The sequence below is a fragment of the Trachemys scripta genome, chromosome 5 (assembly GCF_013100865.1).
Source record: "Trachemys scripta elegans isolate TJP31775 chromosome 5, CAS_Tse_1.0, whole genome shotgun sequence".
Taxonomy (NCBI): domain Eukaryota; kingdom Metazoa; phylum Chordata; order Testudines; family Emydidae; genus Trachemys; species Trachemys scripta.
Window position 1 is genome coordinate 33,736,222 of NC_048302.1, and position 26,997 is coordinate 33,763,218.

The 26,997-nt window shown below is 40.0% G+C and overlaps 1 protein-coding gene across 2 annotated transcripts in view; it reads left to right on the forward strand.

The window, feature by feature from the left end:
* The first annotated feature begins 2,921 nt into the window (after positions 1–2,921).
* The window catches only part of AP1AR (adaptor related protein complex 1 associated regulatory protein), a 30,832-nt gene continuing 6,756 nt past the window's right edge, over positions 2,922–26,997 (forward strand). The window contains exons 1-9 of one of the 2 annotated variants that reach the window (XM_034772056.1): positions 2,922–3,334; positions 11,202–11,250; positions 13,289–13,315; positions 16,099–16,124; positions 19,188–19,284; positions 20,105–20,203; positions 23,504–23,565; positions 24,761–24,834; positions 25,811–25,939. In XM_034772056.1, the coding sequence (XP_034627947.1) occupies positions 3,258–3,334; positions 11,202–11,250; positions 13,289–13,315; positions 16,099–16,124; positions 19,188–19,284; positions 20,105–20,203; positions 23,504–23,565; positions 24,761–24,834; positions 25,811–25,939 (640 nt within the window). In that variant the 5' untranslated portion in view covers positions 2,922–3,257. The remainder of the gene's footprint in view (positions 3,335–11,201; positions 11,251–13,288; positions 13,316–16,098; positions 16,125–19,187; positions 19,285–20,104; positions 20,204–23,503; positions 23,566–24,760; positions 24,835–25,810; positions 25,940–26,997) is intronic. The other variant, XM_034772057.1, reaches the window with a different exon arrangement.

The window sequence follows — 26,997 nt, forward strand, 5'->3', positions numbered from 1 at the left end:
ACATTAAACTCCAAAATTATGGCCCTTTTTGAAGAATTGCCACACACTTAAATGCGGTGTTGCTGCACTGTATCCTGTAGGGCTTGTCAGTGTTGTAGTAAGCTGGTTTCCTTTGTTCCTCTCTGACAGATGCCAAAGCATCACGATAGACTGCTGCTGTTTCCCCGGGAGAGATTTTACCTGTGAAAAAACAGGATCAGGGGAAGTATAGTTATGTATATAAGACAAAGCCCCTAGTAGTGGATCATCTGGTCACCCTAGCGGTATCTAGATGACTAACAGCCAGTTTGAGTCAAATCTGGGAAAGATACAGGTGTACTATTGGGAAGGAGAAAGCATGCTGGAGAAATAACATGCATCATAGCCTCATAGCAAAGAAGCCATAATCAGAATTGAGTCCCCATCATGCAAAGTGCTGCACGAATACATAAGAAACTAGGTCCTTGACCTAGAGGGTGACAAACATATACACCTATCTTAATTTTGGTTTTGTAATTATATAATTAATGGCATTTGCCCACCAGTGCTCCAAGTAGCATATAGCCTTGGGTAGTGTTGGATTCTTCAATTCTCTTGAATGCTTATTTTCAACATCAGCACGCTTGCTTTCTTTCAGCTTCACCTAGCAAGAGAACAGCACCCTGTGCAGCAGTGCTTTAGTCATAATGACCCAGCCCGTTACCTCCAGGCTGAACTACTCCTCTACCTGAGATTAAAACCTAAGACCACACAAAAACTGCAGCTTGTCTACCACAGAGAAGTCAGCCTGCTAAATCCAAAGAAAGCACTGGTACTCTGCACCCTGTGTTGGATTCTCTTCCAGGTTTGGATCAATTCCTAGGCAGAGGTCCTGATCTGTGAAGCATTCAATAGGTAAGGCCTGTGCCACCAGAGAGACTCCCTCTCCTTCATTTGCCCTCCCCACTCCACGCCACACACATTCATCTGCAATTGACTGGCACAGTATAGCTGAGGCTTCATCTTGAAACCCAGGCACTCTTAGGGGAATGCTTTAGACTAGGATTACCAACCACTGGTGATTAAGATGATCCTAAATGTTGTGAACACTCCTGTGATGTTATGAGTGTAATGTAGTATTTCATTGGAAGGTGACAGGGCCAGAAAGAGTTAGTTAACTCATCAACTGACCTGACCCATGTGTGAACTTTAGAGACTGGCTAGGAAGATAGGTAAATAGGTAGAGCTTTGAAATGCAAGTCTGCATGGTTAGAGATCTCAAGGGTAGATATTTGTTCGGGTCTTGAGATGTAAGCAAACAAGTCTTGTCTATTGCTATAGTTTTAATTCAAAGGTCAAAAAAGGAATATTAACATTTGTGATGATATTGAGTGAAATAGTATTATTGTCTATATGTCTCTTTGAAGGTTGTGGTAACCTGGATCTGAACTGTTTTTAATGGATAAATTACCCTGTGCTAATTGCCAGGATGTTTGGAAGGAGAATTAAGCCTATTGTTTTCTCAGGCCACAAGGCTGCTGGAAATGTATAAGAACCCTGGGAACACGATCCTACTTGATCTCAGATCTGCTCTGGGTTTCAAGAAGGGGAAACCTTAAGCCACAAGGATTGAGATCCCCAGTCGTTGACTGGAGCCACCCTGAATATGGACATTGGACTATAACCTATGAACTATTTCTAAAAGGACTTTTGGCAACAAGAAGCTCACCTCTATCTAGCTGTACGTCAAAAATTGAATTCAAGTCTGTATGTACATTAATCTTTTAACCAACACTTTTTTCTTTAATTTTTAGTTTAGCTAATAAAAATTGGCTATAGCATGTATTTTGGGTAAGATCTAAGTTATAATTGAACCTGGCTAGGTGACTGTTCCTTTGGGATTGGAAGAACCTTTTCTTTTATATAAGATTTTCAGTAATCATCATCATATCTGACAAGTGTATCTGAACGGAGGCCTCAGGCTGGGTACTTTAAGGGAACTGCACTGTTCGGACTTTTGAGTAACCAGTAAGGTACTATAGAAGCTGTTTTCTGCTGGCTTGGTAAATTTAAGTATTAGAATAACCACCAGCTTCTGGGGTTTGTCTGCCCCGTTGTGTTTGCAGTTCACCCTAATTGAGTAACCTCAACTGGCTCCCATGGGCAGCACCGTCACAACCTCTTATGTAAGAAACATTCCATATTTGATGGCTGCTGTCCTATGACCTTTATCCAACTTGGAGTTGCAGCAATGGAACAACGTAAAAGTTCATTCACTGTGTGATTTTTGTACTATGAATAAAGCATCCAGTGTATGGTCTCTTTAAAGATGCGTTTTTCATAGTGGCTCTTTATTTCCTTGAAACCTAGGAAGGTCACCTTGCATCTCCCACAATATGGTGTTTGAGATTCTCCTCCTTTTTTTTTTTTTTTTTTTCCCCTCTCTATTTCAAAAGGGTACTTGTCGTTAGCCTCAGAGAGAAAAAGCTTGAAACCATGAACTCAGCAAACCTGAAGGAAGGCCAAATTTTTTTTAAGTCTCATGGTGTCTTTAGACCTTTTTCCTGCCTTTTGGGGACCTGACTCAAGAGTTGTTGAAGGCTTGCGGTAGGGCTGCCAGTTTTGGTTGGCTGTATCCTGGAGGTTTCATTACATGATGCAATCTCTAATTAAAGATGAATCTTTTATTCCTGGAGATACCATGACAATCCTGGAGAGCTACCAACCTGAGTTTAGGGGCACAGTGCTGCCTCAGGAAGGGAGATGGGGAAAGAGCCTGAGAGGGCCTAAGGGACTGGGACGGGGGGATTAGGAGGGGAGTAGGGTGGGAGAGTCCCTGGACATGGATCCAGGCAGGAGGAGAGTTAAAGGGGCTGGGCAGGCGCTAGGGGAAAGCCTTGCCTAGGATGAGGCGAGGGGAGGAGCAGGTGGGGGCGTAGGGAACAGGCTTTCCCTACTACGCATGCTCGCACCTGTCACCTCCTCCCGCCGTGGGTTGTATGCGGCACTCAGCGGCCGGGTGCACCAGGCAGCCGCTCGGGCTGCGCTCCGGGGGAGCGGTAGCTGGAGCTGCGGGGCCATGAGGCTGGCGGAGGGGAGCTTCGGCCGGGCGCTCCTTCCCCCTCCGCAGCGAGCGTAGCCGCCTGTTTGGGCAGAGCCGGGTCCCCGCCATTGATGCCGCTGCCGTTGGGCGGCGGTGGCGCGCGCCGCAGAGGGGCCGTTTGATTCCGGGCTGGTAACGGCCGGTGCCGGCCGCTGCCCGTGGTCGGGCCGAGGCCTGGGGCTGCCCCCAGTATGCGATGGGGAACTGCTGGGCGCAGTGGTGCTGCGGCCTTTTCTTGCGGAGAGAAGCGGGGCGGATCCAGCGAGGCGGAGGGTAAGGCGGAAGGAGCAGCCCCCTGGGGCGGGGAGGCGCCGGCCCGGGCTGGCTCCGCCCGGCGCCGGGTGGGATGGGGGAGGTCTCGGCCGGGTCTCGCGCGGTCGTTACCCCGCACTCCCACCCCCGGATCCCGGCGGGGTGGAAGGGCCTGGCAGCGGCACGGTGGCTTCCCAGCTAAGGGGGGGCCGCTGGGCGGGCTGGTCTGTCTGTTCTTTCCCTGAGATGGGGCCGACCCCGGGGTGGGCCGGGGGTAAATGTGCCGCTGGCAGGGGGCGGGGGCGGGGCTGGCTCGGGATCGGGCCCGGCGGGGTGTACCTGGGAAGGGTAGATGGAGGCGGCCGGTGGGGGGGGGGGGTGGGGGGTTTGGTGAGGTGCCAGGTGGCGCTGTGGCCTGGAGGAAGCTCTGGGAGGTGATTTCCCCCCCCCCCCCCCCCNGGCCGGGGGTAAATGTGCCGCTGGCAGGGGGCGGGGGCGGGGCTGGCTCGGGATCGGGCCCGGCGGGGTGTACCTGGGAAGGGTAGATGGAGGCGGCCGGTGGGGGGTGGGGATGGGGGTTTGGCGAGGTGCCAGGTGGCGCTGTGGCCTGGAGGAAGCTCTGGGGGGGGGTTCCCCCCCCCCCCCCCGCCCCCCCCCCCATGCCTCGGGCCTCCAGCCTGGACAGAATCCAGTGAGTGAAACCATTTCTTATGGCCAGCACCTGGCTGATCTGTTAAGCCGCTGTCATACCTAGGGTGCTCAAACTCACCTAACTTGTGTGAACCTCGGTTCTCGCTTGTTGGAGCTGGCTAGTTCCCCCTTCCTCTAAAGAGGTAATGGGAGAACTTGACACTCACAGTTTCAACTTGAGGTCTTAGCAAAACCTTGTGGAAGACTCAAGGGGCTTGTCTACATTTGAAATGCTGCAGCTGTGCGGCTGTAGCTTCATTGTAGATGTTACCTACACCAAGGGGGGGCTTCTCCCATCGGTGTAGGTAATAGAAGAATTCTTCCATCAACCTAGCGCAGTCTACGCAGGGACTTAGATCAGTTTAACTGTGCCACTCAGGGGTGTGTATTCTTCATGCCCTTGAGCGTAGGTTGGTTGATCTTATTTTCTAATGTAAATTAGCCCTAGGACTCTAATGCTACTTAGGAAATTATATTGAAAACTTGCTGCTGGGAGTTGGTGCCTTCTGGTACTTTCACAAGGTAAATCCTTTGTTCTCCAACAGTAATTATGACTTCAGGAATAAAAGTAATCTCTGGTAAAGGTAATTTAGCAGTGTCCAGAGAGGGTGTAAATTTAGAATTCTAACGTATAGTTTGATTCTGACCAGCAGGAAGGAACTGGTTGTGAATCTGGTAAGGTAGTTTGGGTAAAAGTGATCATGAATTGATAGATTTCCTGATTCAAAGGCAATTAAGGAGAGAGCAGCAAAATAAGATCAGTGGACTTCAAAAAGGCAGACTTTAACAAACTCAAAGACCTGCTAGGTAAGATCCCATGGGAAGAAAATCTCAGGTGATAAAGGAGTTTAAGAGGGCTGTATGTTTCCCCAGGAAACAGTATTAAAGGCACAACAACTGCAAACTATCCCAGTGTGAATGAAAGATCCACATTGGCTTTTTACTATTTTTCATATCAGGAGCTCTTTAATGGACTGAAAATCAAAAAGGAATCTTTTATAAGAAATAGAACTATGGATAAATTGCAAAGGAGACATATAAAAGAATAGCACAAGCATCTAGGAACAAAAAAAAAAAAAAAAGGCCAAGACACAATATGGCCTTGTCTACACTGGCAAGTTTCTGTGCAGTAAAGCAGCTTTCTGCGGTGTAACTCCTGGCGTGTATACATTGCCAAGCCACTTAGTGCTCAGAAACGCCTCAGTTGCAGCGGTGCAAAAAAAACACCCCAATGAGAATCATAAACCTTAAAACGCAGAGGCTTCAGCTAGGGTGACCAGATGTCCCGTTTTTATAGGGACAGTCCCGATTTTTGGATCTCTTTCTTATATAGGCTCCTATTACCCCCCCCCCCCCATCCCAATTTTTCACACTTGCTGTCTGGTCACTCTAGCGCTGTATTGGCAGTGTAAACACATTACAGTGCAGAAAGCAATCAGTTGGCCTCCGGAAGTGTCCCATAATCCCTAAAGTGGCTGCTCTGCTCATTGTTTGAACTTGGCTGCACCAAGCTCCCTTTCTGACAGCCATGGCATGCTGTGCTGATCTGCTCTGGGACACAAAGCAAACTATTAATGTTGAACACAGAGGGGTGTGTGTGTGTGTGTGAGAGAGAGATTGCTGTGCAGAGAGCTGGAGAGGGAGGCAGGGGGCTGATGTTGGGGTTTCTCCTGCCTCAGGACTGGTTGCTTCCTTCCGCTGTCTGAATTTACAAGACGGCATGTTGACACACTCTCTGTCCCCCAAAACACACCCTCTTCTTCCCTCTCTTCCCACCCTCCCCTACACACACTTACTTCCTGGCACACACACTTCCCTCCCTCCTCCCGTCAGTTGAAAAGCAGCTAGCAATGTAGCAGGAGGCCCATGGAACAATGGGATTGGGAAACATGCATCATGTGATGCTGTGCCTGCTCCATGAGGCATTGAAAACCCTTCCCAAAGCACCCTGAGGCCAGTTGCACAGTGGGATAGCTACCATAGTGCACTGCTCTCTTTGCGGTTGCAAGAGATGCTAATGTGGATGCACTCCACCATCACAAGGAACCCAGTGTGGACACTCAACAGCAGTTTAATTCCAGCGCTTTAATAAAAGTGGTATAATTTGTTGCGCAGAAACTTGCCAGTACTGAACCCAGGACTAACCCCTACGGAGCCCCACTAGATACATCCTCCCACTCCTGGGTTCAGTACTGTTCAATATTTTCATCAATGACTTGAATAATGGAGGGGAGAGCATGCTTATAAAATTTGCAGATGACACCAAGTTTGGAGGTGTTGCAAGCACTTCAGAGGACAGGATTAGGATTCAAAATGACCTTGACACATTGGAGACTTGATCTGAATTAAACCAGGTGAAATTTAGTAAAGACAAGTGCAAAGTGTTATACTTAGGAAGGACAAATAAAATGCGTAACTATGAAATGAATAACTGGCTAGATGGTAGTACTGCCAAAAAGGATCTAGAAGGATTGTAGTGGATCACAAATTGAATGAGTCAGCAGTGTGATGCAGTTGTGGAAAAAGCTAATATCATTTTGGGGCATGTTAACAAGTGTTGTATGTTACCCATGAAAGTAATTGTCTCACTGTACTTTGCACTGGTGAGGCCTCAACTGGAGTACTGTGCCCAGTTCTGGGGTGCCACACTTTAAGAAAGATACGAATAAATTGGAGAGAATTCAAAGGAGAGTAACAAAAATGCTAAAGGTTTAGAAAACCTGACCTATGAGGAAAGGTTTAAAAAAACAAAACAAAAAAAACTAGACATGTTTAGTCTTGAGAAAAGACGACTGAAGGAGGGGACCTGATAAGTCTTCAAATATGTTAAGGGCTGTGATAAAGAGCACAGTAATCATTGTTTTCCATGGCCACTGGAAATATTAGGGAGATTTAGATTAGATATTAAGAAAAATGTTCAACTATAAGAATAGTTAAGGATTGGAATAGGCTTCCAAGGGAGGTTGTGGAATCCCCATCCTTGGATTTTTTTTAAGAACGGGTTGGACATGCACACGTGTGCATGCGTGCGCACACTCCCCCTAGCTTTAAACTGACTTGGAGTTTAGCTTGATCAAAAGTAAAAACATTTCATGCTTTTATCAACATTCTGAACAACTGTGGCTTTTGAGTGATGAAATCCCCCCCACACACAAATTCTGCTATGCTTGTATTTAGAAAAAAGTTTATAAGTTAATAAACTGACCAAATTTGTGTTCTTTTTGGGGTCTTGATATCTGCAATGTAAGCCAAATATGAATGAATTAGCATCTGTAAAAATCTAAGCGTAGTCTTTGGGGAAGGTCTTTAATATATTTTTATAGATATTTAATAAATATTTGCCTTTAGTATATGCTGAACAAATATTTTGCCCAAAGATTAAAAATAATCACCTCGCTGCTGATAGCCAACACGAAAGCTTTCAGTCTAGAAAGATTTATTTTTTCCAATAAGTTATGAGCAACTGAGAAAGGGAAAGTTAGACGTTAGAAAGTTGTGAATCTGGTAGATGTTTCATAGAACTGTGGGAGGGGGGAGAGAATATTATGGTATTAGTTGAGAGAGTTCAGGAATTCTGAAGACCTCTGTAGTAAATGCTGTGGAAAGTGAATTTTACTGATAAAATTGGCAGAAATCCCAGGTTCCAAACCATACTGTTAATGAACACAGATCCATACTTATGGGATCTGATGCTGCTCCCATTGAAGGTAATGGTAATCACTTATGGAAGAAGGTTCAGCCTCTCTGAGGAAATTAGTGCTTCACCTTCATTGTTGTATGCAGTGGAAGTCTCAAACTATAAAATTGGAGAGATCTCTTGTAAATGCTCAGGCTAAGAATTCTTTACTGTTTATTTTGCATTTTAGTGCATTTATATATGAGGCTTGCAAAGCACTTCACAAACACTAATCTAAATTGAATTTATCTTTGTATGAAATTGCAGAGATTATTTTAAAATTGCTTTTTAGCAAAGTGTTTGCTATATGAATTACTGTAGTAATTGAGTTCTCAGTGGGAACAACAAGAAAGGTTGCCTAAGCTGCCTGCTAAGCTACAGAATTTGGTCCGTTTTAAAATTATCATTTTTAATTGTGCCCTGAAACAAATTTCTGTTAATATTGCTCTTCAAATAAAACTTAATGTCTCTGGCCTCCAGCCGTATTAAAAAGTAGGTCAGGTCTAGTTTGTCCCTGTCCTCAATCATAAGCTTTTTCTCTTTGCTCCTAGAGAGATCACATCATTCATAAAAGGCAGCTGTGGGGAATAAATATAATTGGAGCTCCTGGCATTTTTTTTGGTATCATTTGCCTAATAAGATTAAAGCATAAACATTTTTATCACACAAGTAAAACAAAATCAATTTAAATTTTTTTGAATAACTTTCTATATGTCCATGTTCTTGCATATCTAATTTTATTAACAAGATTTTAATATAACACCCCCCCCCCAACTACTTAAACAGGGTTGTATTTAGCTTATTTACTCCTTCCATGGAGGTGTAAATGTGAACCCTGTATGTCTCTTTTTCCCATACAATATTTTGTCATTCTTCTCTAGATATATTAACTTTAAAGGTTTAATTGGCTAACCTGTAATGTCCAAAAGGTCATGATTTTGTATGAGTTGCAAGAGATGGAGAAGTGAAGCAAAACTGTAGCCTTTTCTCTTAAAAGTTCTTTCAAGAAAATAATCAAATGTATCAGTATTTAAATATAGAATATCAGAACATAATATACATATGCACACTAATGATGTACTAATGAGACAAATGGTAAGGGGTGATGAAAGCAATATTTTCCCCACTCCTTCCTTGTTCACTCTGGGCCCTACCCTGAGAGGTGCCCAGTACCCTCATGTCATCTATAACCTTAGTGGGATTTCAGGGCACTGAGTTCCTCAAAGGCCCACACTTATCATTTCTGTACATAAGAGGGAACAGCAGAGTCAAGTGACACAAGATGCCTCTTCTGTTGCTTTTTATTCATCCCTTTAGACAATTATTCAGTTTAAAACAGAAGGTATGCATTCTGGAGACCATTTTTAAACATGATGCTATTGTGAGCTGAAAACGAAAGCAACATGGGGAAGCAATTTAAATAGCTTGGGGTTTTTTTTGTTTTGTTTGTTTTTACCAAAAAAAATCATTAATTTAAATCTGAGGCTTTTTAAAACTCATTTGGAAATTTATGCTATTGCAACTTTAGATTAAAACTTAACAAACTAAATAATAATGAACGGAATCATAAATGCAGTTTTTAAAATGCCACTACGGCATTTTATTTATTGAATTTTGAATTTTGCAATGTTGGTATTGGCAGAAATCAAAATTGAAAATTAAGGCCCTGATTCTGGAAACATTTCAGATACATAACTATGCTTATGAATAGTCCACTGACATCAGTCAGCCTGCTTGTGCTTAATGTTAAGCTTGTGCCTGAGTGTTTTTAGCATCAGGGCAAAAATTGTATTTTTATTTAAAAAAAAAAAAAAAAAAAACTTTTAGTGGCATAAAATCTTTTACTTCAAAACAAAATTGCTTTCATGTTATAATGTTAAACTTAATGTGAACTTTTTTAAAAACAGTCTGAAATTTTCAAAAACAGGAGGCTAAAGTTAGGCATATAAGGATTTTCATTGTCACTGAAGTAACTTAGGGCCCATTGATTTCTAACTGCAAACCCGATGAAGGCATGTAACCTAAATAATTTGTTTTTCTTCAATATTCTGCCTTCAGTGTAGTCAACATGACAGTTATGTTGCTGATACTTGCCTGAGGAATCTGCCTCTCAAGAGTGGAGTTATATGGCTATGTGGAGTTCTGGGCTTCAGCATATTGTCTGTTCTTTCCAACCCAGTTACATGAGTCAAGGAACTGGGCTTTATTTGGGCCCTCCTATACTTGTTACAGTCCATTGGGCTTGCTGTAACATAGCTGTTTTCTCAAAACTCTCGGAGACTATTCCACAGCCTAGTACATCTCACCAGTCTAGAAGTTTTCCTAGTGTCAGCCTAAATTTTTCTTTTCTTAATTTCACTCTTTCTTTTTTAAATGTGTGGTGTGTGTGCACATGTGCTCTTTCTCTGTGGTGCAAAACATTTTGGGAGCTGAAGGTCTAGAAAAGCTCCTCTAACAATGAGAGAGAGCAGTCACGGTTGGGTTACCCTGGAAGTTATTTCTGGACAGAACAGTAGTTTTTATTTACACCTGTGCTAGAATATATAATGTATAAATACAACCATACCTAAAACAGCAGTGGTCTGCTGTTTGACAGCCAATATTCTGACTTAAGGGGTGATAGCCTGGAAAAAAAAGTCTTGGTTGAAAGTCTTGGATAAACTCCTTATTATACTCGCCTGACTCCTTAAGATATATTTAAGTCAGTCAGTGACTCAAAGAAAGGCTTGGATCTCTGTGGTTGCTATGCTCAACCACCGTCTGCCAAAAATGTCATTTGGTTCCCAAATTGTGATCCATGGAGTACTGGCAAGTCAAATGGTGCTGGTTTACTACCTTGTTTCTTGATGCTTTTTTTTTTTTTTGATAAATCAGTAATCTTTCTGAAGAAACAAGAGATATAAAAGGTTAGCCCCCTAGCTACATCAGTAAACAGTCAAAGAATGACACTCTACAAGCTGGCATTTGTTACATAGAACACTGCTAGCAGGCATAATGAGTCATACCGTGAGCAATGAGTTTTTCAGAGGCTGGCCAGAATTATGTGTCTTGAGGGAAATAGGTAAAATGTACTAAAACTGGTTAATACAGTTTAAAAATAAAAATGCTCAATGGCAGCAAATGCAAAGCAATCAGCATCCTGATACATTACTTCTTCACTGGGAAAGGAGTTTATTCTTTTTGCACCTTCCTTCCAATTTGAAAAAACATTTTTACATCCTCAGACACAAGTATTTTTCACACTCCAGTTTGTTTCCCCTGTAATATAGTGCATCAGTTAATATAACTCTATTAATAGTTGACAGTAATAAATTAGCTTATGCCTAAACATTAAAATGAATTCACAATGGCTTTTGAAGTATTTTGCTCTTGAGCTGCTTCTAATTTTGTGATTAAAATGGTAGTGATGTAACTATCAGACCTGACTTCATTCTGTCATAAATATTTTTTTAGAATATTTTGAGAAGATATTTGAACTGTAGAACTACTAACCTGCAATGAAATTATGGGTTTATTTTCTAGATCAAAGTATTTTAGAACATGTTCAACTGGAGAACACTTCACTATAGAGGTAAGTACTTTTTTCCCCTAAGCATTGAAACCTTTTTTTAAAAGTTGCACCCCAACCAGACTTTCTGGCACTTGTCATTGTTTACATAAAATGGAGCCTCTTAACACTATATCAGACTAATGCACTAAGTGAATCATGAAATAGTAATAGTCTTGCCATTTCTCTTGATCAAGTAAAAAGACTTAGGCATGTCAATATTCTACACTGTAATGCATATAGGAATCACAGTATTAGTTTTCTGTGCTCTGTCCAGCAGCAGATGAGACAATAGCAAAAATTCTCAAGTCCTGTCTATATTACAGCTTTCACTACTGCTATACTGGGAGTGAAATATATCACATTTTTGCCATTGTAAATGCATCCTAATTTAATCTGCTGGATCACAGAATCTGATCTGATCTCTCAAGATCCACCAACTGTGGAGGCTACTCTGTGTTGACAGGAAAATCCTGACTTTCAAGCAAGGAAGCATCTCTATCGTTGCACTATTAAAGACTATCCATTTAGCTAAGGGCAGAGTCTGTCACTTGCCTGACCTGTCAGGTTCATGGGAATAACAGGGTTGAGTGTGTTCATAGAACATGTCAATATAGCACACATGCCCTTGTTCCAAGAACTTGAGGACAGCTCTTTCCTCAGGGTGGAACTTGGCATTGTTGGGGAGAAATTTGTAGTAGCTACAATTGCTACCTTACTTGGCTGTCAGCAAGGGAAACAGAAGGTTATGTGGACATAAAAATCTCCCCTTGTGCAGCATAAATCTGTCAGTGTGAGAGTGTTCCCTGCAACAGCAGACTGATGTGGAAAGACGGTTCTGTCCTTTTCTTAATCTCCTAGATGGCTTAGAACAGTTTCTCCTTTCCCATTTATAGTAGTTATTCTGTACCTTATAGGAAATCCTGTGCTGCCCACCGGATGCTAGTAGATTGACTCCACTATAGATGTAGAATGCAGTGCTGGATGGCTTCTGTTGGTTTTATTTTGATCTTTGTGATAGGTCAACCTACTGCAGTGGCTTGTGCAACTTGTAAGGCTGCATATATTTTGGATTCAGCCTTCTGTGCTTAGATCCCTTTATAAAGCACCCTAATGTTTTCATTGGCTCTTACTCCCTGATATGCAAAGTTGTCATCTTGCTTAGAATCCTGGTTTCTGTTTCAAGTAACTAATTATTCCACCTGAATTTGTTACTGTATATCCCCAATGCGGAAAGGGATGAATTGAGGTCTCTCTGTGAAAGAGGTATATCTGTGCTGCAGCTTTCCAGGACGCAGATTCGGGGAGGAGTCTGGGACCATTTTAAGAGGTTAGGATCCATAGCTGGAAGAGAGGGTTTTCCATCTTTTGCTGAGGAAAGCTTGTATTTATTTCTTCAGAGATGTCAACGGTGCCTAAAGCTTTTGTATCGGCAATTTATTTGTTTTTATAAGTTAATTATTTTTGCCCTATGAATATTTTTCAGAAAACATGTCATGAATTTCATTTATTTTAATATTTTAGTGTTAGAGGTAGCTTGCAATGCAGCTTTTGGCTATGGTGCACTTTTATACTAATATACAGTACTTCTGTGTCTCTAGTGCCTATAACTGATAGTTTTATGGCTCTTATTCATATCAGAATACGTGAGCTTGAGAGAATTAATCAGTCATTAATTAATAAAACCATAAATTACCCTCCTAGCGGAGTTGCTCGGGGCACTGTATAATACCAAATGCAATGAAATGCAACAAAACTCTTAATTCTAACTCTTACCCTCTTAATTATTACATTCTGCGTAGAAGAAAACAACTTACAAGCTATGTTTGTAGGGAAGCTGGTCACACTCCAAAAGCAATAGCTCTTCACAAAGTAGAAGATTTGATAATTGAATATTCTTGTCTTCAGCTTTAATTGGAGCAGCGTTTCCACAAAATATGCCTAATAGGTAAACATGTTGTAATTATGCTGATTTTTATTTGTGTTCATTGAAGTGTGGTGTTTGTATCGCAATAACTGCTTGTCAGTAATCTTGTATACTCTGTGTTGTTTTTCTTTGCAGTTTGAGAATCTAGTGGAAAGTGATGAGGTAAGTACTTGGGTTTCACAGTACAGCACTCAGTAATTCAACACACTTTCATACTTGTAAAAAATTTATTTGTAGTCCCAAGATCCACATCTTGCTAACCCTTCTGGCTGCAGCTAACTTCTGCATTGGTCTCTTCATAGAGGAGTTGCTGGTATTTCTTTGACGCTATCGGGACTTGATTTTCTTCCTCTAGGATAGTAGTAAATAATATTTATCCGGTTATGGGGGATGGAGAGAAGTGGGACTGCAAAGGGAAGTGCAGGATTATTATAATGGGACTTATGAAAAAAATTATACCTGATAAAGATTCAGTCTGTAGGGGTATCCTACATAAGAGTAGGAATACTTGGCTAACTGTAATCTTTTGGTAAAACACAAACATTCTCCATATCAGTTGAGTAGTGGCAGTACAGCATGCTTTCATACAGAGAATCTGAGTTTGGCACCTGAACTATTATAAGCTCTAACTTGAACTGGTAGAAGCACTGGAGTCAGTGTCTTTAGCTCCATGTAGGAATGTGTGCGTTGGACTTAGTCTTTGGTAATGCCTCACTTCATTTCTGAAGCCTAACACAAGGAAGTAGTTCACTAATGCTGCAGGGAGTTGCTTTCAGTCCATCCTTCATTACTACTTTCCTTCAAAAACCTTAAGTTGCAAAGAGGGAATTTCTGTGTCAACAAGCCTCTTTTCCCAACTCCCTGGCAACTCCCACCCCCCCCCCCCCCCAAAAAAAAAAAACACCATTCAGGAGGTACAGTTATAGAACTTCTCAGGGACCTGGAGGCAGTTGGACTCTGTCCATGTGGCCCATAATGCATTCGAAGACATGCTGTCATCTGGCACAAGAGTGAAATTACTGCATATAGGGTATCGCTCTGCCTGTTTTTGCTATCTAAGAATGAACTTGTTTAAATGTTGGTACTGCAAAATTTAAACAGTGACCATTACTTATCTCTTTTGCACCTTCAGTAAACAGGATTGGCATCCTTTGTGGTTCCAATGTCTGTACATAGCAGTAATCTACGAGGTGTGGGTTTATAATGGATCCCAGCACAGTTCAAGTATGCTGAGGCACTAGGTCAAAAGTGGCATTTTCAACCATCTGTGAAGTGCAAATAGTTCTGTGACTGCTGCTTAGGAATGTCCTTACACAACGGCTTTAAAAAACTTTCTTAAAAATAAACGGTGGCACGTGTCAGTCACTGGTTTCTCACTTTCATAGCTTAGATCACTTTGAATAAGCCTGTTATAAGACAAGACTCCTATGTTTCATCAAGGAGTATCAGGTGTGAAACAGCATGAAGGTATTTAAGAAGTCAACTCAAAGAGTTCCTCCTACACAAGCATTCAGGTCTTGAGCAGTCCAGGCAAACGATGCACGTTACAACAAAGCTTAAACTTGTTCTTCATAATAATTTTAAAAACAATACTAGCTGCCTATTTAATTTTAAAAACAGCAAAAAATATCCATCTCCCTTTCCATTTCTTATAAGGAGTCTTGAAGTTTAAATCTCCTCAGTTGATAGATATGCTTGCTTTGCTCTGCTTAGCTCTTGGAAGTCCAGGGGCTCCGGACTGCAGGCCCCGTGCTGCCCGGGATACCTAGGGACAGCTCTGTCCGCCGTTAGGGATTTTTTTCCCCGAGAACTCCCTGTAACGTTTTGCGAACCCCAGTTTGGGAACACTGTAGACTGACCTGAAACAAAGACCCAAGTTGCATAGGTCACCTCCTCCCAGGTTAACGTAGAATGAGGTAAACATATCACTGATCTGGTTGGTACAGAGTAGAAGATTTACCCAGTGGTACTGTATCCGAGCCAGACCAGAATATGAAAACATGAAAGTTGCCTGTCTGGGCAACACACAGGAGGAATGTCAATTCAAGTTTTATGCAGTTCTCTCACTCTGCTTGTGCATAAATTGGCTCAAGTGACAAGCCATTCAAAAGGACCAAAATAGGCCTCACAACTTCACTTCCAAACAAGCACATGCTGATAATGATGGACAATATGTTGGCAAGTCATGTCAAGAAACATGGAGGTCCTTAGGTCCAAAACGCTTCAGAGGGAAACTAATGTATTTTTCACGTGGGCTGAAAAACACCCTTTTTACGCAAGAGTGCTTCACATCTGGGAGAAAGGTGATGTAAGGGGAGACTAGCTAAGTGGACAGACTAGGAAGAGTGGAATCTTCACCATTAGGTCTTCAGGAATCTGAAGTTTTTCAGGCAGCAGCCAGGGAGCTCTCTTCACCCATGGACAGTACCAAAGTTGCCCATGTTCTACTCCTGGATAAAGAGCAAAAGGTGGTGATAAGTTGCGCTATTTAACAAATGGCCCATCAGCCTGCTTTATATGTCCCATGTAGTTTCTGCATGTTGCTGGCTATCATGTGCAAGGGAGAAGAGAATTTGGGGGAGAAACCTGATCCCACCAGCTCTTTAATGGCCAAAACAAGCTGGAGACCATAAGAGAAGACCTGCCTTGTGGTCTACCTATTCAAGAAAGACCCTCCTTTCTCAGGGTGCCAGCATTCTATCACAATGCAGACAGGCTGAGACTAGCTGCCTGTTACTTAGAAAGGTGAAGATGGAAAAAGAGGATGCTTGTAGCTCATTCTGTTGGATCTCTAATTACATATGGGTGTTGCTCCTGATCTTAAAACTTTTGTCTGTGAAAGCTTGGTTGTTGTTTTTTTAATAAATGTAGATTAGTTAGTTTGTATATTTAGATGTAGATAATGGCTTATCTTAATTACATTCATTTTATTTATAATTTAACAGGGAGAAAGCCCAGGAAGCAGTCATAGGTAAGACATTGTGTTTCAAGAGCTTTTTTTTTTTTATAAACTTATGTCCTCTTCCATCATGTCAGTCAAGTTACATATGACCAGCAAAATTCATGCTGACTTTTCACTTAACTGATGCCTGAAAATTCTAATGCCAGCCAGTTACCCAACTTCAGTGAATAACTGTGAACTTACAAGATACTAATATTTGTGGTGTTAATTTATTTTAATATAGTTTAAAATACTTTTTAATGGAGTTTAGTCAACAGTAAATCCATAATTTTTTTGTAACCCACCTGATTTTTATATTTAATTCTGAAATGATGAACCCACACTTTACATCTGCTAGTTTTGCAAAGCTTACATTTATGTGGCATTCACAACCACTTGGAGCTGACTAACACAGCAAATAGCACCACAACCACAGGGGGATGTTCTTCTCCACTGCCTTTGGGGCACATGCATAGACTGTGCGGTGAGGATGATCGGAAGCAAGAGGCAGTGATCTTGAAGGGGCGAGGATGGAGGGTCCCAGAGCTCAAGCTCCAGCCCCAGCCCAAACATCTACACAGCAATTTTTTTTAGACCCGCAAGCCCAAATCAACTGACCTGGGTCAGCCACGGCTGTGCCAGGGGTCTTCTATCCCTGAGTAGTGTACCTTTAGAGTGTTTTGTGCAGTTACGGCAGCCTGTGGCTTGGGTATTGAGTCTAGCACCCCAGACTTCGCAGTCAGTCACTGGAGTTTGCCTGCTATCAGACCCTCACTGCACAGCTTGCAGGGGAGGAAAAGCCAGAGAGGCAGTGGCAGAAGAGGACAGGGGGAATGCAATGGAGGAAGATCATCCCCGGAAGGTCCGGGCCCACGTCTGGCCAAGGTAATTAAGGACCATAGGTAGCTTTCCCAGGACTGATCCTCCCCTTCTCTGTGCTTGAGAGTGGGGGTCAGGAATACAATAAGGAGGGCTGTAGAGAGGTCCCGGTTTCATGGAGGTGGGGAGGCAGGGATAGAGGTCTTGGACTGGTTCTGGAAGTGGGGAGAGGGAAAGGTCCCAGTTTCTGGGTGGGGTGGGGAGCCCTATTGCTCTAACATTCACAGAAGTGTATCTAAAATTCATCACAAGCATTCAAAGTGCTAGGCTAGACGAGTCCCCCTTCCCCAACTGTATTTAGCTTTACACCTTTGGCACTAGAGGCTGATCCAAGCAACATTCTTAATTTTTTTTCATAAACACCCCAAAAAATCTCAAAGCAGGTTGGCATCTGAGTCAATAGAAGGACTTCAAATAAATCAGTATAAAGCAACAATTTTTTCAGTAGTCTAGAACAGAAAAATCTTAAATATCTTGAAGTATCCTTCTAAATTTTAAAAGTTTCAACTTCTTTAAAAGGCTTTGGCACTTGGCTTTTTGTTTTCCTCACAGGTATTCAACTTTGTTCACAATGTAGATATTTTCTAAATATATATTTCAGTGATTCTGCATACAAATATTTTTAAACTTAATTGCATGTTAGTAAATTAATTGAAGGTAGGTCTGTATAATATACAGCAAGATTGCTGATGTTTGAGTTTATTAAACATTTACTTTATTTAAACTACTGGTGCAAAGTTAAAAACAAGTAGCCTTTATTTAGGCATACAAAGATAAAACAATGCAGAAGCTTTGTCTGCATTTCCTTTACCTGACTTTCTTAAATATCATGCTTTTTTAAACCTGTAGCTTTGGTTTTTGTACTGTAGGTCAGTTTAAAAAAAAAAAAAAATCCCCTCTAACATCCACAAAAAATAGTTTGACAAACATTTCGCTAGTTGTGGGGGGAAATCTGGACACGAACAAGGTTCCAGTGAATTCCCCACTGCTCTATAATCCTACAGACTTATACCACTCACTCAATCTTAACTTGGTCCCCTAATATTTGCAAAAGTATATACAAATGTTACAATAACAAATTACTAAAATTATAAAATCTTTCTATTCCATAAATTCATATCCAACATGCTATAACATTTAATATGTCCTACAATGTTATCACTTGATTCTGCAACTTCAACGGGCGCCGTGTTGGCACAACTTGTCTTCAAGAGTGGGGCCTTGCTCCCTGTGAAACACTGTGTTCCTTGCTTAGTTGCTACATAATACAAAGTGCACATATGGTTACATAATTTTAGGACACGGTATAATCAACATGAAACCAGAGCCTCCATTCCAGTTCTTTTAATAAAAACATTGTTCTGCTCCTCCTACACTTTGATCTGAGAGAATATTTTGAGCTCGGATATAACTTCAGTTACCCTGGGACTACTTTCCTTTTGAAATCTTTACTACATATTAAATAATATGTAATCAAAAATATGTCCAATATTTCTATTAGAGAATAGAAAAAGGGGACACAATTAAATAGGATGGGACAGCAGTGAGTAAAAGTTCATACAGCACTGAGAAATTAGTTGGAATCTTTCAATCTTAATTTCAAGGCTTTTATCCTTCTCTTAAAAGGGGCATAATTTTTGTAAAGGGTGAATTCTTTTTTGGGGGGAATGCCATTTCATTTAAATACACTTTAATATCACATTGCCTTTAATAAATGTGTTATCGTGGGGATGTAGAGATAAATAGTAATGCACGACAAGCTGGGGTGTAAATCTACCTTGCTGTGCATTAACTGTCTGTGTGGACCACACTCTAAAAGTTCCCTAGAGTGTACTTTGATCTACTTCCATTTCACTAGGGAAGATTTAATGCACAGTAACAGGGTCCACATGACAGTTAGTGCATGGCATACGGGTATTAGGTAGATTTACACCCCAATTTGCTGTGCATTAACTGTTCGTTTAGGTAAGCCCTGTAACTTTAAACCTTGTTTTAGATATGAACTGTACTTTCAGCCTGCTCCTATGTTTGGATTAAGGGGCCAATCAAGTTAAAACTTCAGATCAGAAGACTGGCTGAACAATTCAGAATTATAAATTAACTGCTTTCTTCTTTCCCTCATTAGTGTACTTCCATTTATTAGGCTTGTCTTATTAGTTCCAAGTCTAACTAATAATTTACTAAAGAGTGCCACTGATTTTTCTCCCTCTTCAGACCTCTGACGGAGGAAGAAATTGCTGATCTGAGAGAGAGACATTATGATTCCATTGCTGAAAAACAGAGAGCATTTGATATGAAACTTCAGTCCGAGGTAGATAATTATGGTGGTTGTATGACTTGGATAATTTTATGATTACAAATAATGGCCTAAACAAGCAAAACAAGTTTTAATTTGTGGCAAATCATTGTTCTTGCATTTATTGGTTAACAGAATTTTTAGTTGGCCAGGTACTGTAGCTGTGCAATTAAATTTGTATGAAAGATGATCACTTAATTCATTTATTGCTTAATTAAATGGAAAATATAATAAATAAGATAGATAGTCCTCTATAGAGAGCTGTTTAAATTCAAAATATGCCAGCCTTTTTCCTTTGGAAAGGAAAAATATGCTATGTATTTTATTCAGCTTATTTAGTGGGGAGGGACAAAAAAAAATTTTTTTTTTTTTAAATGAAAGAACCTAATTCATCACGTCTGCTTTTAACATCATATCCCATTAACAATTAATGGGATATGATATGGAAATCAGTGATCGCTTCCAGATGAACACCTCTTTAAATGTAATACAAATTCATCTCATGTTTAAAACTAGTTTTATAATGTATATGGTCCTCCGTAAAACACCCTTATATATTTAAAACAGCTCACTATTTTCCCAGTAGCTGTCTTTGTTTTAACAGGGTAATATATATCTGACTCAATTTCATTAGTTGTTTGAAAGAAGAAACTAGACTTGCAATACTTTGCATATAATGATGATCAAGAAAATGGTAAGAAAATCTGGTAGTTTGCTTTTTGTTTGTCTTTTTATGAGTAACTTTTTCTTTTAATTTAGTAAACTTATGTTTTTATTCATAGGAAGATAGATAGGTTCTGCTTTTGTTAACCCTTATTATTTTGTTCATATACAGTTAGCCTTACAAGAGGAGAAGTTAAGAATAGAAGAAGAGGCTTTATATGCTGCACAACGTGAAGCAGCCAGGGCAGCAAAGCAGAAAAAGCTCTTGGAGGTGAGGGGAAAAAGACCCCAATACATATCAGAGCTTCTGTTCTATATTTTTGTGTACACAGACGATCATAGCTTCATTTATTTTCTCAGAAGTAATTTCTGAGATGCAGCTTGGTTTGTAGTAGTGTCTATTTTCATGCATAGTCCCTGAAGTCTAGTATCAAGTATTTTTATAGCAGAGTAGCGCATGTGTTGCATAAAACATCTGTGCCTATGAATAGTAGCAGTGTTAAATGCCTAGTGCCTGTTGCTATTGAGATTGGAGTCAGCTGACACTTAGCCTGGATGTCTTAAAAAAAAAATGGCTTTTTGTTTTCTGTTTATCCAGTAGACAGTTGCTGGTCTGTCTTCTGTGATACTTTGACTTCTTCATGCAAGTGTGGTTATATGAATAATAAAAATCATACTGTATTTTAGCCCATAATTGTTAGTACATACATTTTTCATCTCAATTCATTAACTAAAAGATAACGAGTATAAATTGTCTAATTATACGAAGTGGCTGCAAATTTAAAAGAACACTTAGAACTGTATGTCTGACTTTTTTCAACATCCCTTTAAATGCTGTTTGTGACAGTGGTTACAGTATGCCCAAGAGAACAAAACTTCTCAAACACAGTTTACATGTTAATTACAGACCATTTTAAAACCCCAGGAGTAGACTCACTGAAGAAAGTTAAACTCATGAAAAATGAATCCCTGCAGTCATTAGGTGGGAGCCCATTTTAGGACTAACTACCATTCAACCTTTTCTTATTGAAAAGTTAATGCAGTAGTTCACTAAATGAGCAGTGCTACCAGCAAGAGTCTGACATGATGATCATGGCCAGCTCACAGTTCATGGGACACTGTAGGGCAAAGATGAGATCTAGTTTTCTTCCAGTATCAAATGTTCCCAAATAGTTTCGAGATGCCTTTCCAGCATTTTTTCCTCTTTGCTATTCTCTATTCTTTCTCAATGGGTTTTTCTCGCCTTCTGCTTTTTTTTTATTCTTCTGTCTTTGGTCTCTTTAAGGTCACCATCAGTAATTTGTTTTACGCATAGGACTGTAAAAGTTCTTCTGGAGAAACCCTACCAAATGCCCTGTTCTGAAAACTGATCTTTCTTACCCAGATCCTAGGACATCTATAATGCACCTTTTTGTTTTTAAACAGACTACCTTGTTGAAAAAGGTTGAATGACATTAATCAACAGGGAGCGGAGATGGGGAGGAAACTAGTTACTCTTCAAAAAGTCTCTAAATCTTATTTTTGTTTTTTAGTTAAAAATATAGTCATGTGGCTACAATTAAAAGAAAACGGTAGAGTTCTAATCTTGTTTTAACCATCTTAAAAGCACATTTCAGGGATATGAGCTCAAGTTCTGACATGGTCCAAATAAACTAGAATTCAGTTATATAAAATTCACAATCCAACTCTTATGTCTGCCAGAAACTCCATGCTTGGGTCAGGCATCAGTCTGTTAATTCAACAAACAGGTGAATCATTGGAAATATGACAACATATGAACCTGATTTGACCACTGTTGCTTACGTTAAATACATCTTGTATAGTTCATTTGTTTCTAATAGAAATACAGGTTAAGGTACTAAATGTGAGTACAGGTGACATAATCAAGTTCTGCAAAGCAAAACAATAATTTTGAAATACTTGCGTATCCTGGGATTTACCTTCTAATTTATAGAACAAGTTTAAAGATGGATCTGCTTCATACAGTAGAAACCAAACATCCAACTTTGCTTAATACACCTCTACCCCGATATAACGCTGTCCTCGGGAGCCAAAAAATCTTACTGAGTTATAGGTGAAACCGCATTAAATCAAACTCGCTTTGATCCGCCCTCCTGGAGCGCTGCTTTACCACGTTCTATCCGAATTTGTGTTATATCGGGTCACGTTATATCGGGGTAGAGGTGTATATGTGATCCTTTTCTTCCTCCTATCCACCTTCTCTCATTCACCAAGTATTAATAAGAAATGCACTTTCTCCATAACTTCCCAGTTCCTCACTACATTCAGAATCTAGTTGTGCTAATACATTACCTGCCAGATACTCCACAGTGAGAAAATGCTTTTGTGCCAAGAAAAGGCATTGTCATATTGGAGTTTGGTATTAAATACAAATTTTCACTAGACCCATTCAGCCCTTCAGAAAGAGCTCTACTACAGCCATGTTAAAGTGCTTGAATTAATCTTTTGTTTTACTACTCACACTTTTGTCCTTTTTCTCTCCTTTATGTTCCTGAGAAAATATATTTGCTAAACACCTGGGCTCTCGCTACTAAAAATTAAACTTGCTCATTTCATTTCAGCTTTCTATATAATCAAAGTGAAGTCACACAGATTAATTTAATTAAATCAGTTATGAAACTGACCAGCAGGTACCTGGCTGGCCTTACATTTTTATCCACAAATTTTTCTCTCTGGGATTGTGGGGATGGAGATGTTAGTCATCTTAAAACCAAAAACTGTTAAAAAATGAGTGAAACCCTATGCCCATAAGATATACATCTTGAGGCCATAAAAGGAATCCTATTACTAGGTTGTATCTCATATTCTCAATCTGTTTACACATAAGGATACAAAGAAGGCTTTAAACTGCAGAATTTAAAGGAACCAACAAATAGTAAAGTTTTTGTTCATGCAAATCAAACACTTTATCCTGATATATAAAAATAGAAATATATGTGGCAATATTCCTTGTGCTGAGGTAATGTAAGGAAATAAAATTGCTTCTTTAAAAGTAGATTTTCTTTGTCAGATTAAAGATGTTTTCTGTGAAACTAAGGACAGAACAAAACATCCAAATTGTCATATCTCAACTGCTTTTAGAAAGTACTATGCTGAGATAAGAATAACTGAGAAGGAAAGACACTATGGTGAATAACCACTCTTATTTTCATGCTTGCAGGTAGGATGGTGCCTCATGATCACATTTCTTGTGTGCAAAATGGGTTAAAATGAAGAAGGTTCTTGCCCTTCAAGTTAGAAAGAACTGGTACTGCTGTGGAGAGAATATACTCATCCTCTGAGATTAAGAAGAAAAAGTTATTTTTATCTGACAAATACTTCACCTACTTTAGAATCTGTATTAATATAATCAAAGTCCTGTCTCTTTCCCAGCTGAATTGGGGGAACTGGGATAATATTTTTAGGCCTTGCAACAGGGAGGTAGTCGATCCCAGGAGGTTGAAACTTGTTTTAATATTTTTAACTATAATATGAAGGGTATTAAGTCTGTTTCTTCAGAGTGATTTTTGAAAACTTCCTGATATATGACAACTTACACTTTGTTTGGTAGCCACATAGACTGCAGAGGATTATGCAGCGAGCACCAGCAGCTAATAATGGAGACTATCAAAGGTAAGATGTGAAACAAAATACTATTTTTTTATTAATGACTAGTAGTGGGGGAGTTTTCAGCAAATGAGGATGTGTTCTTTCCCATCTTCCCCCATCTGGCTGTTTCAAATAAGGGATATTTTTATTCTGAAAATGCTGTTTTCCCCTCGCCACTAAAAAGTAGCCATTCTTGCATGTCATCATCATACTTACACACCATATTGCATTCCTACTGCCATCCTCTGGAGTTACTGGAATTATGCATGCAAAATGCTATTCCAGTCTAGAGTTACCTGAGTTATCTCTTTATCTGATGTCTTTCATGATTCAAATTTGAAATCTGCATTATAACTGTAAGTGAATCAAACCTGTAATAGAATGGTGTCAGAGCTTTGTGCTCTCTGCTGTCACAAAACATTTTGTTAGTGAAAATAAACTCATGATTTTCATTAGCACTAGTATGGGGAGAGGTGGCAGTGGAGGGAATCAAAGAAACAATATTGGGAGCAAATGCGCAAAAAAAGTGAGGCAAGCAACCACATTTTGAATGGATCAGAGGGGAATTATATACTTGTTAAGGAGACCAGAGAGAAGATGGTTGCGGTAATCACAGTGAGAGATGAAGAAAGCCTGAACTAGTTTTAGCTGTGTGCATGGGGTGTGAGAGGGGGGATTTTTGAAATACCATGGAGGAAGAAAATGAGGATTTGGATACTGAATGCATAGGGTAAATGAGAGAGAGAGGAGTCAAAGATAAACTGCCAGGTTATGGGTCTGAGATGACAGAGATGAAGGTAGTGTTAGTGGTGAAAGAGAATGAGGGAAGAGGAGTGGATATGGGAGGAAGGTTCAGGGAGTCCAATTTTAGCCATGTTACGTTACCTGCAAGTTATCAAAGGAGATGTTAGAGAGCAGGGATGTAAGATTGGAAGGAAGGAGACAAATATGTAGTGGAATGTAATTTTGCAAGTCATCTGTATAAAGATGGTAGCTGAAACTGCGTGAGCAGACATGATTTCTTAAGGTTAACAAGAGGGTGCCATGTACAATGCTCTGTGAGATCCCCATGAAAAGTGAGATATGAGAACCTATTTAAAGATGCTAATTCATGTAGACTTTTTAAAATGGTGAACCTATAAATATGCTAGAAAACTGAAAATGCTAGGCTTGATCACTGATACCTCTGGATGTAATAAGCAAAATGTTGTTTTTACAGCTCAGTGGCAGAAGAGGAGTTTGATTGTTCTTTGAGAAATATAAAGCTCCACTATGAAGCTTTTCGAAGTAGCAGTAAGTGATTTTCAAAATACATTTTGAAATTAGATGTTCTATAAATAACCGTGGAGCAAATTGTGTTTGAATAGCCTTCTCCGAAGAAAAATCTCCTTGTTTTCCCACGTTTGGGTCTATACTTCTGTTCCTCTTGGATTTTTGAGATTTGGAGGCATCTGGAGATGTACTTCATATACCCTTTAGACAGGTGCCTGTACTGTATCCAGCACTCAAAGTTGTTTCATCTAATAAAACGAGTTTTGAATTAGCACCCAAACTGAGCTCCTCAGGCTGACTTCTACTGGCTATTGAGGGTTTTCCAGGCACTGAAGTGGCACTGTCCCACAGAGAGATCCAGAGAACACCTAGGTGTTGCAGGAGAAGGTCCTGTATATCAGTGGTTTTCAACCTGTGGTCCGTAGATTCCTGAGGGTCCGCAGACTATGTAAGATTTCCATTCCAAATTTTTTAGGGTTCTGCAAATGAGAAAAGGTTGAAAGCCATTGCTGTATATGGTACTCTCACCCTTGAATCAGTTCTGACCCAGTACCCCATTATCTTATTAATGGGCTTTACATTGTTGGAAGCGCAGTCTCTGAAGTGTAAAAAGAGTATCTGGCTGCTTGTAATTAAGGATCCTGTAGAACTCTAGAAATCCTTGTTAACCCTGGCCAGATTCCAACTTGGATAATTGCATTCTATGTCTAAATCCCTATGTAGTTTTAATTGGATACAGTATTCTTCACTGTCGTACCTTAATTGTTTAATGTTGTGAACTGTTAAAAAGCTGTTGTATGCTCTCCCAAAGGAGGATACATTTCATTAAATTGGTGGATGGAAGTGATTCATCAAATAGTGATGCTGAGGTTTAATTTTAGTTGGTTTGCAAGGTGCTTAGATTCTAAGTAAAAGTTGCTGTGGATATGTGATAGTTTTGGCTATTAAATCTTGAACCCAAATATGTATGTGAATTAAAAACACCTTCTTGATGTAGGACTTTCATCTGATGCTACCATTCTGACACCAAACACGGAGAGCAGCTGTGACTTAATGACCAAAACAAAATCAACAAGTGGAAATGATGACAGCACTTCACTAGATCTAGAGTGGGAAGATGAAGAAGGTACTTACTCTGTCATACAGTACTGTTTGTCATACAAACCTTGTATAGGTCAAAAACATTAACCATTTCAATGACTGTATGTAGTTTGACAACACCAAAAAATGCTGTTTCTTCTAAAGAAGAAAATGGCTTAAAACATTTTAAGCCTGCTTTTTTAAATGTGTGATTTATTCTTTTAAGATCACACTGGTGGTGAAGATGATGATTTTGTCATAGGAAGGTTAGCTTAAATGCGCTTATTAGAATAACTCTAATATTTTCATGTGTCTGAGCAATGAAAACTAAGTTCCTTAGAGTCTTTAGCAAATTTGCTTCAGGTTTCAACATCGCATGGTAACCTCACTAGTAGTAAACCTGCAACAAAATATAACAGTAAAGAAATACTGCCCCCTTGTGAGCAAGTAGCATCAGGAATTGATTATTAATGCTTGCTTTTGTTGTTTCACTACCTAGGATGTAAAAATAATTAATTAAACAGGTATGTACAAACTGTTTAAAGGTAAATATATTCCTTACAATTTACGTGGGGTTTCCATTCTTCACATGCAACCCAAAAATGTAGTGATCTGGAGAAAATCTACGACTTGGTCTTAAATTCACTTTGAAAGGCAGAATTTTCTTTTAGCTCTCTAAAAATATCCAGGCTCATATTTGAGCATATTTCTATATTGGGTGAATTTCTGCTGAAGTAACCAGAGCCTAGACAGTGATTTTTTTTGTATATAGTGTTAAGTATCTTGGACTTTATCCATTAGTGGATTGGCAGCCAGTGCAGAGAGTTTCAGAGTAGCAGCCATGTTAGTCTGTATCCGCAAAAAGAAGAACAGGAGTACTTGTGGCACCTTAGAGACTAACAAATGTATTAGAGCATAAGCTTTCGTGGACTACAGTGTGTATATATATCTCCTCAATATATGTTCCATTCTATATGCATCCGAAGAAGTGGGCTGTAGTCCACGAAAGCTTATGCTCTAATACATTTGTTAGTCTCTAAGGTGCCACAAGTACTCCTGTTCTTCTTTTTGCGGATACAGACTAACACGGCTGTTACTCTGAAA